This window comes from Carcharodon carcharias (assembly GCF_017639515.1).
Source record: "Carcharodon carcharias isolate sCarCar2 chromosome X unlocalized genomic scaffold, sCarCar2.pri SUPER_X_unloc_11, whole genome shotgun sequence".
Taxonomy (NCBI): domain Eukaryota; kingdom Metazoa; phylum Chordata; class Chondrichthyes; order Lamniformes; family Lamnidae; genus Carcharodon; species Carcharodon carcharias.
In genome coordinates, this window is record NW_024470866.1 from 198,447 (window position 1) to 217,500 (window position 19,054).

At 53.6% G+C, this 19,054-nt stretch overlaps 1 protein-coding gene across 2 annotated transcripts in view; it reads left to right on the forward strand.

Annotated features, from left to right (window-relative positions):
* The window catches only part of LOC121275077 (histone deacetylase 4-like), a 252,384-nt gene that overhangs the window by 161,872 nt on the left and 71,458 nt on the right, over window positions 1-19,054 (forward strand). For both annotated transcript variants that reach the window (XM_041182481.1, XM_041182482.1), the window contains 2 exons: window positions 13,257-13,347; window positions 17,926-18,043. In XM_041182481.1, coding sequence (XP_041038415.1) covers window positions 13,257-13,347; window positions 17,926-18,043 — 209 coding nt within the window. The remainder of the gene's footprint in view (window positions 1-13,256; window positions 13,348-17,925; window positions 18,044-19,054) is intronic.

A 19,054-nucleotide genomic window follows, 5' to 3' on the forward strand; every position in this document is an offset into this window, starting at 1 on the left:
GTCTCTCTAACCCTCTCACTCTCCCTCACACTCCTGTATCTGGGGAGGTCTCTCTAAACCTCTCTCTCTCTCTCACACTCCTGTATCTGGGGAGGTCTCTCTAACCCCATCTCTCTCTCACACTCCTGTATCTGGGGATGTCTCTTTAACACCCCCTCTCTCTCTCACACTTCTATATCTAGGGATATCTTTCTCCCTCATTCACTCCTGTATCTGGGGAGGTCTCTCAAACCGCCTCTCCCTCTCACACTCCTGTATCTGGGTAGCTCTCTCCACCCACTCTCTCTCTCACACGCCTGTATTTTGAGAGGTCTCTCTAAATCCCTCTCTCTCTCAGACACTCCTGTATCTGTGGAGGTCTTTCTAACCCTCTCTCTCACACTCCTGTATCTGGGGAGGTCTCTCTATCCCTCTCTCTCACACTCCTGTATCTGGGGAGCTATGTCTCAGCCTCTCTCTCTCTCTCTCACTCCTGTATCTGGGGAGGTCTCTCAAACCGCCTCTCCCTCTCACACTCCTGTATCTGGGGAGCTCTCTCCACCCACTCTCTCTCTCACACTCCTGTATTTTGAGAGGTCTCTCTAAACCCCTCTCTCTCTCGCACACTCCTGTATCTGGGGAGGTCTCTCTAAACCTCTCTCTCACACTCCTGTATCTTGAGAGGTCTCTCAAACCCCCTCTCTCTGTCGCACACATGTATCTGGGGAGGTCTCTCTAACCCTCTCTCTCTCACACTCCTGTATCTGGCAAGGTCTCTCTAACCCTCTCTCTCTGTCGCAATCCTGTATCTGGGGAGGTGTCTCTAACCCACTCTCTCTCTCACACTCCTGTATCTGGGAAGGTCACTCCAACCCTCTCTCTCACACTCCTTTATCTTGAGAGGTCTCTCAAACCCCCTCTCTCTGTCGCACTCCTGTATCTGGGGAGGTCTCTGTAACCCTCACCCTCTCTCACACTCCTGCATCTGGGGAGGTCTCTCTAATCCCCTCTCTCTGTCGCACTCCTCTGTCTGGCGAGGTCTCCCTAAGCTTCTCTCTCTCACACTCCTGTATCTGGGGAGGTCTCTCTATCCCTCTCTCTCACACTCCTGTATCTTGGGAGCTATGTCTCACCCTCTCTCTCTCACACTCCTGTATCTGGGGAGGTCTCTCTAACCCTCTCTCTCTCTCACACTCCTGTATCTGGGGAGGTCTCTCTAACCCCCTCTCTCTCTCACACTCCTGTATCTGGGGAGATCTCTATAACCCTCTCTCCCACTCTCCTGTATCTTGAGAGATCTCTCAAACCCCTCTCTCTCTCTCTCACAATCCTATATTTGGGACGTCTCTCTACCCCTCTCTCTCTCACACTCCTGTATCTGGGCTGCTCTCTCTTACCCTATCTCTCACTCACTCCTGTATCTGAAGAGTTTTCTCTAAACCTGTCTCTCTCACAATCCTGTATCTGGGGAGCTATGTCTCACCCTCTCTCTCTCTCTCACACTCCTGTATCTGGGGAGGTCTCTCTAACCCCCTCTCTCTCTCACACTCCTGTATCTGGGGAGGTCTCTCTAACCCTCTTCTTCTCTCACACTCCTGTACTTGGGGAGGTCACTCTTACCCCCTCTCTCTCTCTCACACTCCTCTATCTGGCGCGGTCTTTCTAACCCCCTCTCTCTGTCACACTCCTGTATCTGGGGAGGTCTCTCTAACCCTCTCTCTCACACTCCTGTATCTTGAGAGGTCACTCTAACCGCCTCTCTCTCTCTCACTCCTGTAACTGGGGATGTTTCTCTCAAAGCCCCGCTCTCTCACTCACACTCATTTATCTGGGGAGGTATTTCTAAACCTCTCTATCTCTCAAACTCCTGTATCTGGGAAGGTCTCTCTAACCCTCTCTCTCACACTTCTATATCTGGGGAGGTCTCTCTGATCCCCTCTCTCTGTCGCACTGCTGTGTCTGGGGAGGTCTCTCTAATCCTCTCTCTCTCACACTCCTGTATCTGGGGAGGTCTCTCTAACCCCCTCTCTCTCTCACACTCCTCTATCTGGTGATGTCTCTCTAACCTTAACTCTCACTCTCCTGTATCTTGAGAGATCTCTCAAACCCCTCTCTCTCTCACAATCCTATATTTGGGGAAGTCACTCTAACCCTCTCTCTCTCACATTCCAGTATCTGGGGTGGTCTCTCTAACCCTCTCTCTCACACTCCTATATCTGGGAAGGTCACTCCAACCCTCTCTCTCACACTCCTGTATCTTGAGAGGTCTCTCAAACCCCCTCTCTCTGTCGCACTCCTGTATCTGGGGAGGTCTCTCTAACCCTCTCTCTCACACTCCTGCATCTGGGGAGTTCTCTCTAATCTCCTCTCTCTGTCGCACTCTTGTATCTGGGGAGGTCTCCCTAAGCCTCTCTCTCTCAAACTCCTGTATCTGCTAAGGTCTCTCTAACTCTCTCTCTCACACTCCTGTATCTGGGGAGGTCTCTCTAACCCTCTCCCTCACTTTTCTGTATCTTGTGAGATCTCTCAAACCCCTCTCTCTCTCTCTCACAATCCTATATCTGGGGTGGTCTCTCTTACCCTCTCTCTCACTCACTCCGGTATCTGAGGAGGTCACACTAACCCTCTCACTTTCTCTCACATTCCTGCATCTGGGGAGGTCTCTCTAAACCTCTCTCTCTCTCTAACACTCCTGTATCTGGGGAGGTCTCTCTAAACCTCTCTCTCTCTCACACTCCTGTATCTGGCGAGGTCTCTCTAACCCTCTCTCTCACACTCCGGTATCTTGAGAGGTCTCTCATACCCCATCTCTCTATTGCACTCCTGTACCTGGGGAGGTCTCTATAACCATCTCTCTCTCTCACACTTCTGTATCTGGGGATGTCTCTCTAACACCCCCTCTCTCTCTCACACTTCTATATCAAGGGATGTCTCTCTCCCTCAGTCACTCCTGTATCTGGGGATGTCTCTCAATCCCCCTCTCCCTCTCACACTCCTGTATCTGGGGAGCTATCTCCACGCACTCTCTCTCTCACACTCCTGTATCTGGGGAGGTCTCTCTAAACCTCTCTCTCACACTCCTGTATCTTGAGAGGTCTCTCAAACCACCTCTCTCTGTCGCACTCCTGTATCTGGGGAGGTCTCTCTAACCCCCTCTCTCTTTCTCACACTACTGTATCTAGGGAGGTTTCTCTGACCGCCTCTCTCTGTCACACTCCTGTGTCTGGGGAGGTCTCTCTAACCAACTCTCTCTCACACTCCTGTATCTTTGGAGGTCTCTCTACCCTCTCTCTCACACTCCTGTACCTGAGGAGGTCTCTCTAACCCTCTCTCTCACACTCCTGTATCTGGGAAGGTCTCTCACCCCCTCTCTCTCTCACTCTCCTGTATCTTGCGTGATTTCCCAAACCCCTCTCTCTCTCTCTCTCACAATCCTATCTTTTGGGAAGTCACTCTAACCCTCTCTCTCTCACACTCCTGTATCTGGGGAGGTCTCTCTAACCCTCTCTCTCACACTCCTGTATCTGAGGAAGTCTGTCTCAACCCCTCTCTCTCTCACACTTCTGTATCTGGAGAGGACTCTCTAACCCACTCTCTCTCTCACACTCCTGTATCTGGGGAGGTCTCTCTAACCCTCTCTCTCACACTACTGTATCTAGAGAGGTCTCTCAAACCCTTATCTCTCTCTTACACTCCTGTATCGGGGAAGTCTCTCTAACCCTCTCTCTCACACTCCTGTATCTTGAGAGGTCTCTCAAACCCCATCTCTCTGCTGCACTCCTGTATCTGGGGAGGTCTCTCTAACCCCTCTCTCTCTCACACTTCTGTATATGGGGATGTCTCTCTAACCCTCTCTCTCTCACACACTCCTCTATCTGTGGAGATCTCTCTAACCCACTCTCTCCCTCAAACTCCTGTATCTGGGGAGGTCTCTCTAACCCTCTCTCTGTCGCACTCCTGTATCTGGGGAGGTCTCTCTAACCCTCTCTCTCACACTCCTGTATCTGGGGAGGTCTCTCTAACACCCCCTCTCTCTCTCACACTTCTATATCTAGGGATATCTCTCTCCATCCATCACTCCTGTAACTGGGGAGGTCTCTGAAACCGCCTCTCCCTCTCACACTCCTGTATCAGGGGAGATCTCTCCACCCACTCTCTCTCTCACACTCCTGTATTTTGAGAGGTCTCTCTAAACCCCTCTCTCTCTCACACACTCCTGTATCTGGGGAGGTCTCTCTAACCCTCTCTCTCACACTCCTGTATCTTGAGAGGTCTCTCAAACCCCCTCTCTCTGTTGCACTCCTGTATCTGGGGCGGTCTCTCTAACCCTCTCTCTCTCACACTCCTGTATCTGGTGAGGTCTCTCTAACCCTCTCTCTCACACTCGTGCATCTGGGGAGATCTCTCTAATCCCCTCTCTCTGTTGCACTCCTGTGTCTGGGGAGGTCTCCCTAAGATTCTCTCTCTTACACTCCTGTGTCTGTGGAGGTCTCTCTAACCCTCTCTCTCACTCTCCTGTGTCTGGGGAGGTCTCTCTATCCCTCTCTCTCACACTCCTGTATCTGCGGAGGACTCTCTAACCCCCTCTCTCTCTCACACTCCTGTATCTGCGGAGATCTCTATTACCCTCTCTCCCACTCTCCTGTATCTTGAGAGATCTCTCAAACCCCTCTCTCTCTCTCTCACAATCCTATATTTGGGGAAGTCACTCTAACCCTCTCTCTCTCACACTCCTGTATCTGGGGTGGTCTCTCTTACCCTCTCTCTCACTCACTCCTGTATCTGGGGAGGTCTCTCTAACCCTCTCACTCTCCCTCACACTCCTGTATCTGGGGAGGTCTCTCTAAACCTCTCTCTCTCTCTCACACTCCTGTATCTGGGGAGGTCTCTCTAACCCCATCTCTCTCTCACACTCCTGTATCTGGGGATGTCTCTTTAACACCCCCTCTCTCTCTCACACTTCTATATCTAGGGATATCTTTCTCCCTCATTCACTCCTGTATCTGGGGAGGTCTCTCAAACCGCCTCTCCCTCTCACACTCCTGTATCTGGGTAGCTCTCTCCACCCACTCTCTCTCTCACACGCCTGTATTTTGAGAGGTCTCTCTAAATCCCTCTCTCTCTCAGACACTCCTGTATCTGTGGAGGTCTTTCTAACCCTCTCTCTCACACTCCTGTATCTGGGGAGGTCTCTCTATCCCTCTCTCTCACACTCCTGTATCTGGGGAGCTATGTCTCAGCCTCTCTCTCTCTCTCTCACTCCTGTATCTGGGGAGGTCTCTCAAACCGCCTCTCCCTCTCACACTCCTGTATCTGGGGAGCTCTCTCCACCCACTCTCTCTCTCACACTCCTGTATTTTGAGAGGTCTCTCTAAACCCCTCTCTCTCTCGCACACTCCTGTATCTGGGGAGGTCTCTCTAAACCTCTCTCTCACACTCCTGTATCTTGAGAGGTCTCTCAAACCCCCTCTCTCTGTCGCACACATGTATCTGGGGAGGTCTCTCTAACCCTCTCTCTCTCACACTCCTGTATCTGGCAAGGTCTCTCTAACCCTCTCTCTCTGTCGCAATCCTGTATCTGGGGAGGTGTCTCTAACCCACTCTCTCTCTCACACTCCTGTATCTGGGAAGGTCACTCCAACCCTCTCTCTCACACTCCTTTATCTTGAGAGGTCTCTCAAACCCCCTCTCTCTGTCGCACTCCTGTATCTGGGGAGGTCTCTGTAACCCTCACCCTCTCTCACACTCCTGCATCTGGGGAGGTCTCTCTAATCCCCTCTCTCTGTCGCACTCCTCTGTCTGGGCGAGGTCTCCCTAAGCTTCTCTCTCTCACACTCCTGTATCTGGGGAGGTCTCTCTATCCCTCTCTCTCACACTCCTGTATCTTGGGAGCTATGTCTCACCCTCTCTCTCTCACACTCCTGTATCTGGGGAGGTCTCTCTAACCCTCTCTCTCTCTCACACTCCTGTATCTGGGGAGGTCTCTCTAACCCCCTCTCTCTCTCACACTCCTGTATCTGGGGAGATCTCTATAACCCTCTCTCCCACTCTCCTGTATCTTGAGAGATCTCTCAAACCCCTCTCTCTCTCTCTCACAATCCTATATTTGGGGACGTCTCTCTACCCCTCTCTCTCTCACACTCCTGTATCTGGGCTGCTCTCTCTTACCCTATCTCTCACTCACTCCTGTATCTGAAGAGTTTTCTCTAAACCTGTCTCTCTCACAATCCTGTATCTGGGGAGCTATGTCTCACCCTCTCTCTCTCTCTCACACTCCTGTATCTGGGGAGGTCTCTCTAACCCCCTCTCTCTCTCACACTCCTGTATCTGGGGATGTCTCTTTAACAACCCCTCTCTCTCTCACACTTCTATATCTAGGGATATCTTTCTCCCTCATTCACTCCTGTATCTGGGGAGGTCTCTCAAACCGCCTCCCCTCTCACACTCCTGTATCTGGGTAGCTCTCTCCACCCACTCTCTCTCACACACTCCTGTATCTGGGGAGGTCTCTCTAAACCTCTCTCTCACACTCCTGTATCTTGAGAGGTCTCTCAAAACCCCTCTCTCTGTTGCACTCCTGTATCTGGGAGGTCTCTCTAACCCTCTCTCTCTCACACTCCTGTATCTGGTGAGGTCTTTCTAACCCACTCTCTCACACTCCTGTATCTGGGGAGTTCTCTCTAACCCCCTCTTCTCTGTCGCACTCCTGTGTCTGGGGAGGTCTCTCTAACCCACTCTCTCTCTCACACTCCTGTATCTGGGAAGGTCACTCCAACCCTCTCTCTCACACTCCTGTATCCGTGGAGGTCTCTCTAACCCTCTCTCTCACACTCCTGTATCTGGGAGGTCTCTCTAACCCTCTCTCTCTCACACTCCTGTATCTGGGGAGTTCTCTCTAACCCCCTCTCTCTGTCGCACTCCTGTGTCTGGGGAGGTCTCCCTAAGCCTCTCTCTCTCACACTCCTCTATCCGTGGAGGTCTCTCTAACCCTCTCTCTCATACTCCTGTATCTGGGGAGGTCTTTCTAACCCTCTCTCTCTCACACTCCTGTATCTGGGCTGCTCTCTCTTACCCTTACTCTCACTCACTCCTGTATCTGGAGAGTTTTCTCTAAACCTGTCTCTCTCACAATCCTGTATCTGGGGAGTGCTGTCTTCCCCTCTCTCTCTCTCTCACACTCCTGTATCTGGGGAGGTCTCTCTAACCCCCTCTCTCACACTCCTGTATCCGTGGAGGTCTCTCTAACCCTCTGTCTCACACTCCTGTATCTGGGGAGGTCTCTCTATCCTTCTCTCTCACACTCCTGTATCTGGGGAGCTATGTCTCACCCTCTCTCTCTCTCTCTCACACTCCTGTATCTGGGGATGTCTCTCTAACCCTCTCTCTCTCTCTCCTGTATCTTGAGAGATCTCTCAAACGCCTCTCTCTCTCTCTCACAATCCTATATTTGGGGAAGTCACTCTAACCCTCTCTCTCTCACACTCCTGTATCTGGGGTGGTCTCTCTTACCCTCTCTCTCATTCACTCCTGTATCTGGGGAGGTCTCTCTAACCCTCTCACTCTCTCTCACGCTCCTGTATCTGGGGAAGTCTCTCTAAGCCCCTCTCTCTCACACTTCTGTATCTGGGGAGGTCTCTCTAATACCCTCTCTGTGTCGCACTCCTGTAACTGGGGATGTCTCTCTCTAACCCCCACTTCTCACTCACACTCATGTATCTGGGGAGGTATCTCTAAACCTCTCTCTCTCTCACACTCCTGTATCTGGGGAGGACTCTCTAACCCTCTCTCTCTCTCACACTCCTGTATCTGGGGACGTCTCTCTAACCCTCCCTCTCACACTCCTGTATCTGGGGAGCTCTGTCTTACCCTCTCTCACTCTCACACTCCTGTGTCTGGTGAGGTCTCTCTAACACCCTCTCTGTGTCGCACTCCTGTAACTGGGGATGACACTCTCTAACCCCCCCTCTCTCACCCACATTCCTGTATCTGGGGAGGTCTCTCTAAACCTCTCTCTTTCTCACACTCCTGTATCTGGGGAGCTCTCTCTAAACCTCTCTCTCTCTCACACTCCTGTATCTGGGAAGGTCACTCCCACCCTCTCTCTCACACTCCTGTATCTTGAGAGGTCACTCAAACCCCCTCTCTCTGTCGCACTCCTGTATCTGTGGAGGTCTCTCTAACCCTTTCTCTCACACTCCTGCATCTGGGGAGGTCTCTCTAATACCCTCTCTCTGTCGCACTCCTGTATCTGGGGAAGTCTCCCTAAGCCTCTCTCTCTCACACTCCTGTATCTGTGGAGGTCTTTTTAACCCTCTCTCTCACACTCCTGTATCTGGGGAGGTCTCTCTATCCCTCTCTCTCACACTCCTGTATCTGGGGAGCTATGTCTCAGCCTCTCTCTCTCTCTCACTCCTGTATCTGGGGAGGTCTCTCTAACCCCCTCTCTCTCTCACACTCCTGTATCTGGGGAGGTCTCTCAAACCGCCTCTCCCTCTCACACTCCTGTATCTGGGGAGCTCTCTCCACCCACTCTCTCTCTCACACTCCTGTATTTTGAGAGGTCTCTCTAAACCCCTCTCTCTCTCACACACTCCTGTATCTGGGGAGGTCTCTCTAAACCTCTCTCTCACACTCCTGTATCTTGAGAGGTCTCTCAAACCCCCTCTCTCTGTCGCACTCCTGTATCTGGGGAGGTCTCTCTAACCCTCTCTCTCTCACACTCCTGTATCTGGCGAGGTCTCTCTAACCCTCTCTCTCACACTCCTGTATCTGCGGAGGTCTCTCTAACCCACTCTCTCTGTCGCAATCCTGTATCTGGGGAGGTCTCTCTAACCCACTCTCTCTCTCACACTCCTGTATCTGGGAAGGTCACTCCAACCCTCTCTCTCACACTCCTTTATCTTGAGAGGTCTCTCAAACCCCCTCTCTCTGTCGCACTCCTGTATCTGGGGAGGTCTCTGTAACCCTCACCCTCTCTCACACTCCTGCATCTGGGGAGGTCTCTCTAATCCCCTCTCTCTGTCGCACTCCTCTGTCTGGGGAGGTCTCCCTAAGCTTCTCTCTCTCACACTCCTGCATCTGGGGATGTCTCTCTATCCCTCTCTCTCACACTCCTGTATCTGGGGAGCTATGTCTCACCCTCTCTCTCTCTCTCACACTCCTGTATCTGGGGAGGTCTCTAACCCCCTCTCTCTCTCACACTCCTGTATCTGGGGAGATCTCTCAAACCCCTCTCTCTCTCTCTCACAATCCTATATTTGGGGACGTCTCTCTACCCCTCTCTCTCTCACACTCCTGTATCTGGGCTGCTCTCTCTTACCCTCTCTCACTCACTCCTGTATCTGAAGAGTTTTCTCTAAACCTGTCTCTCTCACAATCCTGTATCTGGGGAGTTCTGTCTTCCCCTCTCTCTCTCTCACACTCCTGTATCTGGGGAGGTCTCTCTAACCCTCTCTCTCTTACTCACTCCTGTATCCGGGGATGTTTCTCTTACCCTCTCTCTCATTCACTCCTGTTTCTGGGGAGGTCTCTCTAATCCAACGTTTGTCATTCTCTCTCGTGCTTTTTCTCTCTCTCTGTCTCTCCCTCTCTCTGTCTCTCTCTCTCCCTCAATCCCTCTCTCTCTTTCTCCCTCTGTCTCTCTATCTGCCTCTGTCTTGCTTTCTTTCTCTCTCTTTATTTTTCTCTGCCTCTCTCTTTCTGTCTCTCTCTCTTTGTCCTTCTCTCTCTACCTCTGTCTCTCTCTACCTCTTTGTCTCTCTACCTCTATCTCTCTCTGTCTCTCGTTCTCTTTCTGTTTTTCCCTCTCTGTCTCTTTCTCTCTTTCTGTCAGCCTCTCTCTCGCTCTGTCTCTCTCTCTCTTTATTTCTGGCTCGCTCTCTCCCTCTCTCCCTCTCTCTCCCTCTCTTTCTCTCTCACATTCACTCTTTGTCTCTTCCTTCCTGTCTCTCGCTCACAGAATCACAGAATCTCACAGTGCAGAAGAGGCCCTTCGGCCCATCGAGTCTGCACCGACACGTGAGAAACACCTGACCTACCTCCCTAACCCCATTTACCCAGCACTTGGCCCCATAGCCTTGAATGTTTATGAGATGCTGAGTGCTCATCCAGGTACTTTTTAAAGGATGTGAGACTAACCCACCTCCACTACCCTCCCAGGCAGCGCATTCCAGACCCTCCCCACCCTCTGGGTAAAAAAGGTTCTCCTCACATCCCCCCCTAAACCTCCTGCCCCTCACCTTGAACTTATGTCCCCCTGGTGACTGACCCTTCAACTCAAGGGAAACAGCTGCTCCCTATCCACCCCGTCCATGCCCTTCATCGTCTTGTCCACCTCGATCAGGTCGCCCCTCAGTCTTCTCTGCTCCAACGAAAACAACCCAAGTCTATCCAACCCCTCTTCATAACTTAAATGTTTCATCCCAGGCAACATCCTGGTGAATCTCCTCTGCACCCCCTCCAGGGCAATCACATCCTTCCTGTAATGTGGCGACCAGAACTGCACACAGTACTCCAGCTGTGGCCTCACCAAGGTTCTACACAACTCCCAACATCACCTCCCTACTTTTGTAATCTATGCATCTCTCTGTCTCTCTCCCTCTGTTTCTTACTTTCTCTCACTCTCTCTCTCTCTTTGTCTCTCTCTCTCTCTCAATGTCTCTGTCTCTCTATTCCACCGCTCTCTCTTTCTCTCTCCCTCTGATTCCCTCTATGTCTCTCTCTCTCACACTTTCTCTCACCCTCTCTCTTTCTCTTTCACTCTGTCTCTCCCTGCCTCTCTAGCTCCCTCTCCCTCTTTTCCTCTCTCTCTCTCTGTCTCTCTCTCTGCCACTCTTTCTCTCTGACTCTCTCTCACTTTCGCTCACTCTCTCTCTCTTTGTCTCTCTCTCTCAAAGTCTCTCTCTCTGTCCCCCCCTCTCTCTCTCTCTCTCCCTCTGATTCCCTCTCTGTCTCTCTCTCACACTTTCTCTCACCCTCTCGCTCTATCTTTCACTCTGTCTCTCCCTACCTCTCTTGCTCCCTCTCCCTCTTTTTCTCTCTCTCTCTGTCTCTCTCTTTCAGTCTCTCTATCTCTCTGCCTCTCTCTCTTTCTCTCTCTCTCTCTCTCTTTCTCTCTGCCTCTCTCTCTCTCCCTGCCACTCGATGTCTCTGACTCTCTCTCTCACTTTCGCTCACTCTCTCTCTCTCTCTCTTTGTCTCTCTCTCTCAATGTCTCTGTCTCTCTATTCCACCCCCCTCTCTCTCTCTCCCTCTGATTCCCTCTCTGTCTCTCTCACACTTTCTCTCACCCTCTCGCTCTCTCTTCCACTCTGTCTCTCCCTACCTCTCTCGCTCCCTCTCCCTCTTTTTCTCTCTCTCTCTCTCTGTGTCTCTCCCTTTCTGTCTTTCTATCTCTCTGCCTCTCTCTCTTTCTCTCTGTCACTCTCTCCCTTTCTCTCTGTCTCTCTCTCTCTCTCTGCCTCTATCTCTCTCTCCCTGCCATTCTTTCTCTCTGTCTCTCTCTCTCACTTTCGCTCACTCTCTCTCTCTCTTTATCTCTCTCTCTCTCAGTCTCTCTCTCTCTCAAAGTCTCTCTCTCTGTCCCCCCTTCTCTCTCTCTCTCTCCCTCTGATTCCCTCTCTGTCTCTCTCTCACACTTTCTCTCACCCTCTCGCTCTCTCTTCCACTCTGTCTCTCCCTACCTCTCTCGCTCCCTCTCCCTCTTTTGCTCTCTCTCTGCCTCTCTCTCTCTCTCTCCCTGCCTCTCTTTCTCTCCGACTCTCTCTCTCACTTTCGCTCACTCTCTCTCTCTCTTTGTCTTTCTCTCTCTCTCTCAATGTATCTGTCTCTCTGACCCCCTCAGTCACTCCTGTATCTGGGGATGTCTCTCAATCCCCCTCTCCCTCTCACACTGCTGTATCTGGGGAGCTCTCTCCACGCACTCTCTCTCTCACACTCCTGTATCTGGGAGGTCTCTCTAACTCTCTCTCTCACTCTCCAGTATTTAGAGAGGTCTCTCTAAAGCCCTCTCTCTCTCACACACTCCTGTATCTGGGGAGGTCTCTCTAACTCTCTCTCTCACTCTCCAGTATTTAGAGAGGTCTCTCTAAAGCCCTCTCTCTCTCACACACTCCTGTATCTGGGGAGGTCTCTCTAAACCTCTCTCTCACACTCCTGTATCTTGAGAGGTCTCTCAAACCACCTCTCTCTGTCGCACTCCTGTATCTGGGGAGGTCTCTCTAACCCACTCTCTCTCACACTCCTGTATCTGGGGAGGTCTCTCTAACCCCCTCTCTCTGTCGCACTCCTGTGTCTGGGGAGGTCTCTCTAACCCACTCTCTCTCACTTTCGCTCACTCTCTCTCTCTCTTTGTCTTTCTCTCTCTCTCTCAAAGTATCTGTCTCTCTGACCCCTCCTCTCTCCCTCTGATTCCCTCTCTGTCTCTCTCTCTCACACTTTCTCTCACCCTCTCTCTCTCTCTTCCACTCTGTCTCTCCCTACCTCTCTCGCTCCCTCTCCCCCTTTCTCTCTCTCTCTCTCTGTGTCTCTCTCTCTCTCTCTGTCTCCCTATCTCTCTGCTTCTCTCTTTCTCTCTGTCTCTCTCTCTTTCTCTCACTGTCTCTCTCTCTTTCTCTCTGTCTCTCTCACTTTCTCTCTCTGCCTCTCTCTCTCTCTCTCCCTGCCTCTCTTTCTCTCTGACTCTCTCTCTCACTTTCGCTCACTCTCTCTCTCTCTCTTTGTCTCTCTCTCTCAAAGTCTCTCTCTCTGTCCCCCTCTCTCTCTCTCTCTCCCTCTGATTCCCTCTCTGTCTCTCTTACCTTTTCTCTCACCCTCTCGCTCTCTCTTTCACCCTGTCCCTCCCTACCTCTCTCACTCCCTCGTCCTCTTTTTCTCTCTCTCTCTGTGTCTCTCTCTCTCTTTCTGTCTCCCTATCTCTCTGCCTCTCTCTTTCTCTCTGTCTCTTTCTCTTTCTCTCTCTCTCTTTCTCTCACTGTCTCTCTCTCTTTTTCTCTGTCTCTCTCACTTTCTCTCTCTGCCTCTCTCTCTCTCTCCCTGCCTCTCTTTCTCTCTGACTCTCTCTCACTTTCTCTCACCCCCTCGCTCTCTCTTTCACTCTGTCCCTCCCTACCTCTCGAGCACCCTCTCCCTCTTTTTCTCTCTCTCTCTCACACACATACACACACACAGAGGAAGTATAACTCTCTTGCTCTCTCCTGCTGCCTCTCCTCTCAGCCTCAGTCTCCGGACAGTCATTTTCCGGCGTCTCTAACGTTCTGATGATGTGTTTGTGAAAACAGTACCGGTTACAGCAGAGCTGTGAGTCGGCGGGGAATGTGGAGCACACGGAGAAACGGCCGATTCTCTGGCACAAAGATAAAGGCGAACAGAGTAAGTGGCAAAACGGGAGAGTCTTCAAATCCAATTGTCTAACGAGAAGAGAGGGGGAGAGGGAGGGAGAGTGGGGGAGAGAGAAAGAGGGGGCGATAGAGAGCAGGGGGAGAGAGTGGGAGGGGGAGAGAGAGAGGGAGATAGAGAGTGGGGGAGAGAGAGAGAGAGAGGGTGAGAGAGAGCGGGGGGAGAGAGAGCAGGGCAGAGAGAGAGAGGGGAGAGAGAGAGAGGGAGATAGAGAGTGGGGGAGAGAGAGAGAGGGTGAGAGAGAGCGGGGGGAGAGAGAGCGGGGGGAGAGAGAGTGGGGGAGAGAGAGAGAGGGAGATAGAGAGTGGGGGAGAGAGAGAGAGGGCGATAGAGAGTGGGGGAGAGAGAGAGAGGGTGAGAGAGAGCGGGTGGAGAGAGAGCGGGGGGAGAGAGAGCAGGGGGAGAGAGAGAGGGAGATAGAGAGTGGGGGAGAGAGAGAGAGGGCGATAGAGAGTGGGGGAGAGAGAGAGAGAGGGCAAGAGAGAGCGGGGAGAGAGAGAGGGGAGCGAGAGAGAGCGGGGGATAGAGAATGGGGGGAGAGAGAGAGAGGGCGATAGAGAGTGGGGGAGAGAGAGAGAGGGTGAGAGAGAGCGGGTGGAGAGAGAGCGGGGGGAGAGAGAGCAGGGGGAGAGAGAGAGGGAGATAGAGAGTGGGGGAGAGAGAGAGAGGGCGATAGAGAGTGGGGGAGAGAGAGAGAGAGGGCAAGAGAGAGCGGGGAGAGAGAGAGGGGAGCGAGAGAGAGCGGGGGATAGAGAATGGGGGAGAGAGAGAGAGGGCGATAGAGAGTGGGGGAGAGAGAGAGGGGAGCGAGAGAGAGGGAGATAGAGAGTGGGGGAGAGAGAGAGGGTGAGAGAGAGCAGGGGGAGAGAGAGTGGGGGAGAGAGAGAGAGGGAGACAGAGAGCGGGGGGAGAGAGACAGTGGGGGGAGAGAGAAAGAGGTCGACAGAGAGCGGGGGAGGGAGAGAGAGGAGGGGGTGAGAGAGGAGGGGGAGAGAGAGAGAGGGAGATAGAGAGGGGGGAGAGAGAGAGAGGGCGAGAGAGAGCGGGGGTAGAGAGAGTGGGGGGAGAGAGAGAGAGGGCGACAGAGAGCGGGGGAGGGAGAGAGAGGAGGGGGTGAGAGAGGGGGGGAGAGAGAGAGAGGGAGATAGAGAGTGGGGGGAGAGAGAGAGTGGGGAGAGAGAGGGGGGGCAAGAGAGAGAGGAAGATAGAGAGTGGGGGGAGAGAGAGGGAGAGAGAGAGAGAGAGGAGGGAGAGAGAGGAAGAGAGAGAGAGAGAGGGGGGGGAGAGAGAGGGAGAGAAAGAGGGAAGTAGAAAACAGGGGTAAAGGGGGAGAGAGAGAGAGGCAGAGAGAAAGTGGGAAAGAGTGGGGGGGTGGGTGAGGAGGGAGAAAGGGAGAGAGAGGTGCAGAGAGAGAAGGATGGAGAGATGGGAAGAAGGAGAGGTGCTGAGAGAGAGAGGGGGCAGAGGGAGAGGCAGAGAGGGGGAGAGAGAAAGGGACTAGTGGGAGGGAGAGGAAGAGTGGGAAAGAGGGTGAGAGAGAGGGAGGGAGGAAGAGAGGGAGGGAGAAACTGTGGTGGAGAGAGAGAGGGGACATAGAGAAGGAGGGAGAGAGGGGGAGGGAGGAGAGGAAGAGGAGGGGCAGAGAGAGACGGGGAGAAAAATAGTGGGAAACAGAAAGACAGTGAGGGATAGAGGTGCAGATAGAGAGATAGAGAGAAAGAAACAGGTAAAAAGAGGAATATTATCGAGATAGGAAAGGTGGTAGGGAGAGTTGTAGAGAATACAGGAGGTGACAGAGATAGGGAGGGGTGTAGGGGACTAGAGGAGGTTACAGAGATAGGGAGGGGTGTAGGGTCTGGAGGAGGTTGGAGAGATAGGGAGGGGTGTAGAGGCTGGAGGAGGTTACAGAGATAGGGAGGGGTGTAGGGGCTGGAGGAGGTTACAGAGATAGGGAGGGGTGTAGGGGGCTGGAGGAGGTTACAGAGATAGGGAGGGGTGTAGGGGCTGGAGGAGGTTACAGAGATAGGGAAGGTGGTCAGGGCTGGAGGAGGTTGCAGAGATAGGGAGGGGTATAGAGGCTGGAGGAGGTTACAGAGATAGGGAGGGGTGTAGGGGCTGGAGGAGGTTACAGAGATAGGGAGGGTTGTAGGGGGCTGGAGGAGGTTACAGAGATAGGTAGGGGTGTAGGGGCTGGAGGAGGTTACAGTGATAGGGAGGGGTGTAGGGGCTGGAGGAGGTTACAGAGATAGGGAGGGTTGTCAGGACTGGAGGAGGTTACAGAGATAGGGAGGGTTGTCAGGGCTGGAGGAGGTTACAGATATAGGGAGGGTTGTAGGGGACTGGAGGAGGTTACAGAGATAGGGAGGGTTGTCAGGACTGGAGGAGGTTACAGAGATAGGATGGGTTCTATGGGCTGGAGGAAGTAACAGAGATAGGGAGGGTTGTAGGGGCTGGAGGAGGTTACAGAGATAGGGAGGGTTGTAGGGGCTGGAGGAGGTTAGAGAGATAGGGAGGGCTATAGGGGCTGGAGTAGGTTACAGAGATAGGGAGGGTTGTAGGGGCTGGAGGAGGTTACAGAGATAGGGAGGGTTGTAGGGATTGGAGGAGGTTACAGAGATAGGGAGGGGTGTAGGGACTGGAGGAGGTTACAGAGATAGGGAAGTGTGTAGGGTCTGGAGGAGCTTACAGAGATACAGAGGGCCATAGGGGACTAGAGGAGGTTATAGAGATAGGGAGGGTTGTAGGGGCTGGAGGAGGTTAAAGAGATAGGGAGGGGTGTAGGGACTGGAGGAGGTTACAGTGATAGGGAATGTTGTCAGGGCTGGAAGAGGTTACAGAGATAGGGAGGGTTGTAGAGGCTGGAGGAGGTTACACATATAGGGAGGGTTGTAGGGGCTTGAGGAGTTTACATAGATAGGGAGGGGTGTAGGGTCTGGAGGAGGTTACAGAGATAGGGAAGGGTGTAGGGTCTGGAGGAGGTTACAGAGATAGGGAGGGGTCTAGGGGCTGGAGGAGGTTACAGAGGTAGGCAGGGGTGTAGGGACTGGAGGAGGTTACAGAGATAGGGAGGGGTGTAGGGGGCTGGAGGAGGTTACAGTGAGAGGGAGGGGTGTAGGGTCTGGAGGAGGTTACAGAGATAGGGAGGGGTGTAGGGTCTGGAGGAGGTTACAGAGATAGGGAGGGTTGTAGGGGGCTGCAGGAGTTTACAGAGTTAGGGAGGGGTGTAGGGGCTGGAGGAGGTTACAGAGATAGGGAGGGCTGTAGTGTCTGGCGGAGGTTACAGAGATAGGGAGGGTTGTAGGGAATGAAGAACATTACGGGGATAGGGAGGGAGAGCAGTTGGTGCAGGGATTTGCAGTGGATGATTGAGAATTTGAAAACTTAGGGACTAAGTTTAGGCGTGAAAGCAGAAGTCCCGTCTATATTTACCCCGAGACAGCAGAGCGCTCCATTCTGGACACACTCTCTGAAGTCCTGTTAATTTAGAAAAATCAGAACTGGTTGAGGTTATGCCTGTAAAGGAGGAAGTGGAATTGTTTGACACAGTAAATCCTACCCCGCCCTCTACATCGAAACTCTTTTTTAATATTCCTGAGATAAATAGTTGAGTGAGTGTGTGCAGGGCAGACCATCGTTATTGGCATGTGAGCTCCCTCAGCACTGACCCTCCGACAGTGCGGCACTCCCTCAGCACTGACCCTCCGACAGTGCGGTGCTCCCTCAGCGCTGACCCTCCGACAGTGCGGCGCTCCCTCAGCACCGACCCTCCAACAGTGCGGCACTCCCTCAGCACTGACCCTCCGACAGTGCGGCGCTCCCTCAGCACCGACCCTCCAACAGCGCGGCACTCCCTCAGCACTGACCCTCCGACAGTGCGGTGCTCCCTCAGCGCTGACCCTCCGACAGTGCGGCGCTCCCTCAGCACTGACCCTCCCACAGTGCGGCACTCCCTCAGCACTGACCCTCCGACAGTGCGGCTCTCCCTCAGCACTGACCCTCCGACAGTGCGGTTCTCCCTCAGCGCTGACCCTCCCACAGCGTGGTGCTCCCTCAGCGCTGACCCTCCGACAGTGCGGCGCTCCCTCAGCACTGACCCTCTGACAGTGCGGAGCTCCCTCAGCACTGACCCTCCCACAGTGCGGCACTCCCTCAGCACTGACCCTCCGACAGTGCGGCTCTCCCTCAGCACTGACCCTCCCACAGTGCGGCTCTCCCTCAGCGCTGACCCTCTGACAGTGCGGTTCTCCCTCAGCGCTGACCCTCCCACAGTGCGGCACGCCCTCAGCGCTGACCCTCTGACAGTGCGGTTCTCCCTCAGCGCTGACCCTCCCACAGTGCGGCACTCCCTCAGCACTGACCCTCTGACAGTGCGGCTCTCCCTCAGCGCTGACCCTCCCACAGTGCGGCACGCCCTCAGCGCTGACCCTCCCGCAGTACGGTGCTCCCTCAGCCCTGCCCCTCGGACAGTGTGAATCTCTGTGTGGGATGAGCTTTGCTGTTTGAAGGTGTGTGTGTGTGTTTAATATGAACCCTCCCCTCTTGTGTCGGTAGGTGCAGTGGCGAGTCTGGAGGTGAAACAGCGCCTCCAGGAGTTTGTGTTGAAGAAGCAACAAGCAGCTTTAAAGCAATGCGACTCTGGGGGTCCAGTTCAGACCAGCGTCAACTACATGTGAGTGGCTATTCCAGGAGGAACTCTATTACACAGGAACAGGAGGAGGCCATTCAGCCCCCCCTCCTTGAGCCTGTTACACAGGAACAGGAGGAGGCCATTCAGCCCCTCTCCTCGAGCCTGTTACACAGGAACAGGAGGAGCCCATTCAGCCCCTCTCCTCGAGCCTGTTACACAGGAACAGGAGGAGGCCATTCAGCCCCTCTCCTCGAGCCTGTTACACAGGAACAGGAGGAGGCCATTCAGCCCCTCTCCTCGAGCCTGTTACACAGGAACAGGAGGAGGCCATTCAGCCCCTCCTCCTCGAGCCTGTTACACAGGAACAGGAGGAGGCCATTCAGCCCCTCCTCCTCGAGCCTGTTACACAGGAACAGGAGGAGGCCATTCAGCCCTCTCCTCCTCGAGCCTGTTACACAGGAACAGGAGGAGGCCATTCAGCCCTCTCCTCCTCGAGCCTGTTACACAGGAACAGGAGGAGGCCATTCAGCCCTCTCCTCCTCGAGCCTGTTACACAGGAACAGGAGGAGGCCATTCAGCCCCTCTCCTCGAGCCTGTTACACAGGAACAGGAGGAGGCCATTCAGCCCCTCTCCTCGAGCCTGTTACACAGGAACAGGAGGAGGCCATTCAGCCCCTCTCCTCGAGCCTGTTACACAGGAACAGGAGGAGGCCATTCAGCCCCTCTCCTCGAGCCTGTTCCCCAAGCAAATCACCCTCATGTGAAGCCTCAAACACAGCTCCGATGCTGGATACCCGGGAGGCAGTTTCATAAACAGGACCTTCTCCCTGTCTCTCAAACCTCCAACTCCCTCTCCCTGTCTCTCACTCTGCCTCCCGCTCTCTCTCTCACTCCCGCTCTCCCTGTCTCTCACACCCCTTCCCACTTTCTCTCTCACTCCCGCTCTCCCTGTCTCTCACACCCCCTCCCTCTCTCTCTCTCACTCCCGCTCTCCCTGTCTCTCACACCCGCTCTCCCTGTCTCTCACACCCCCTCCCTCTCTCTCTCTCACTC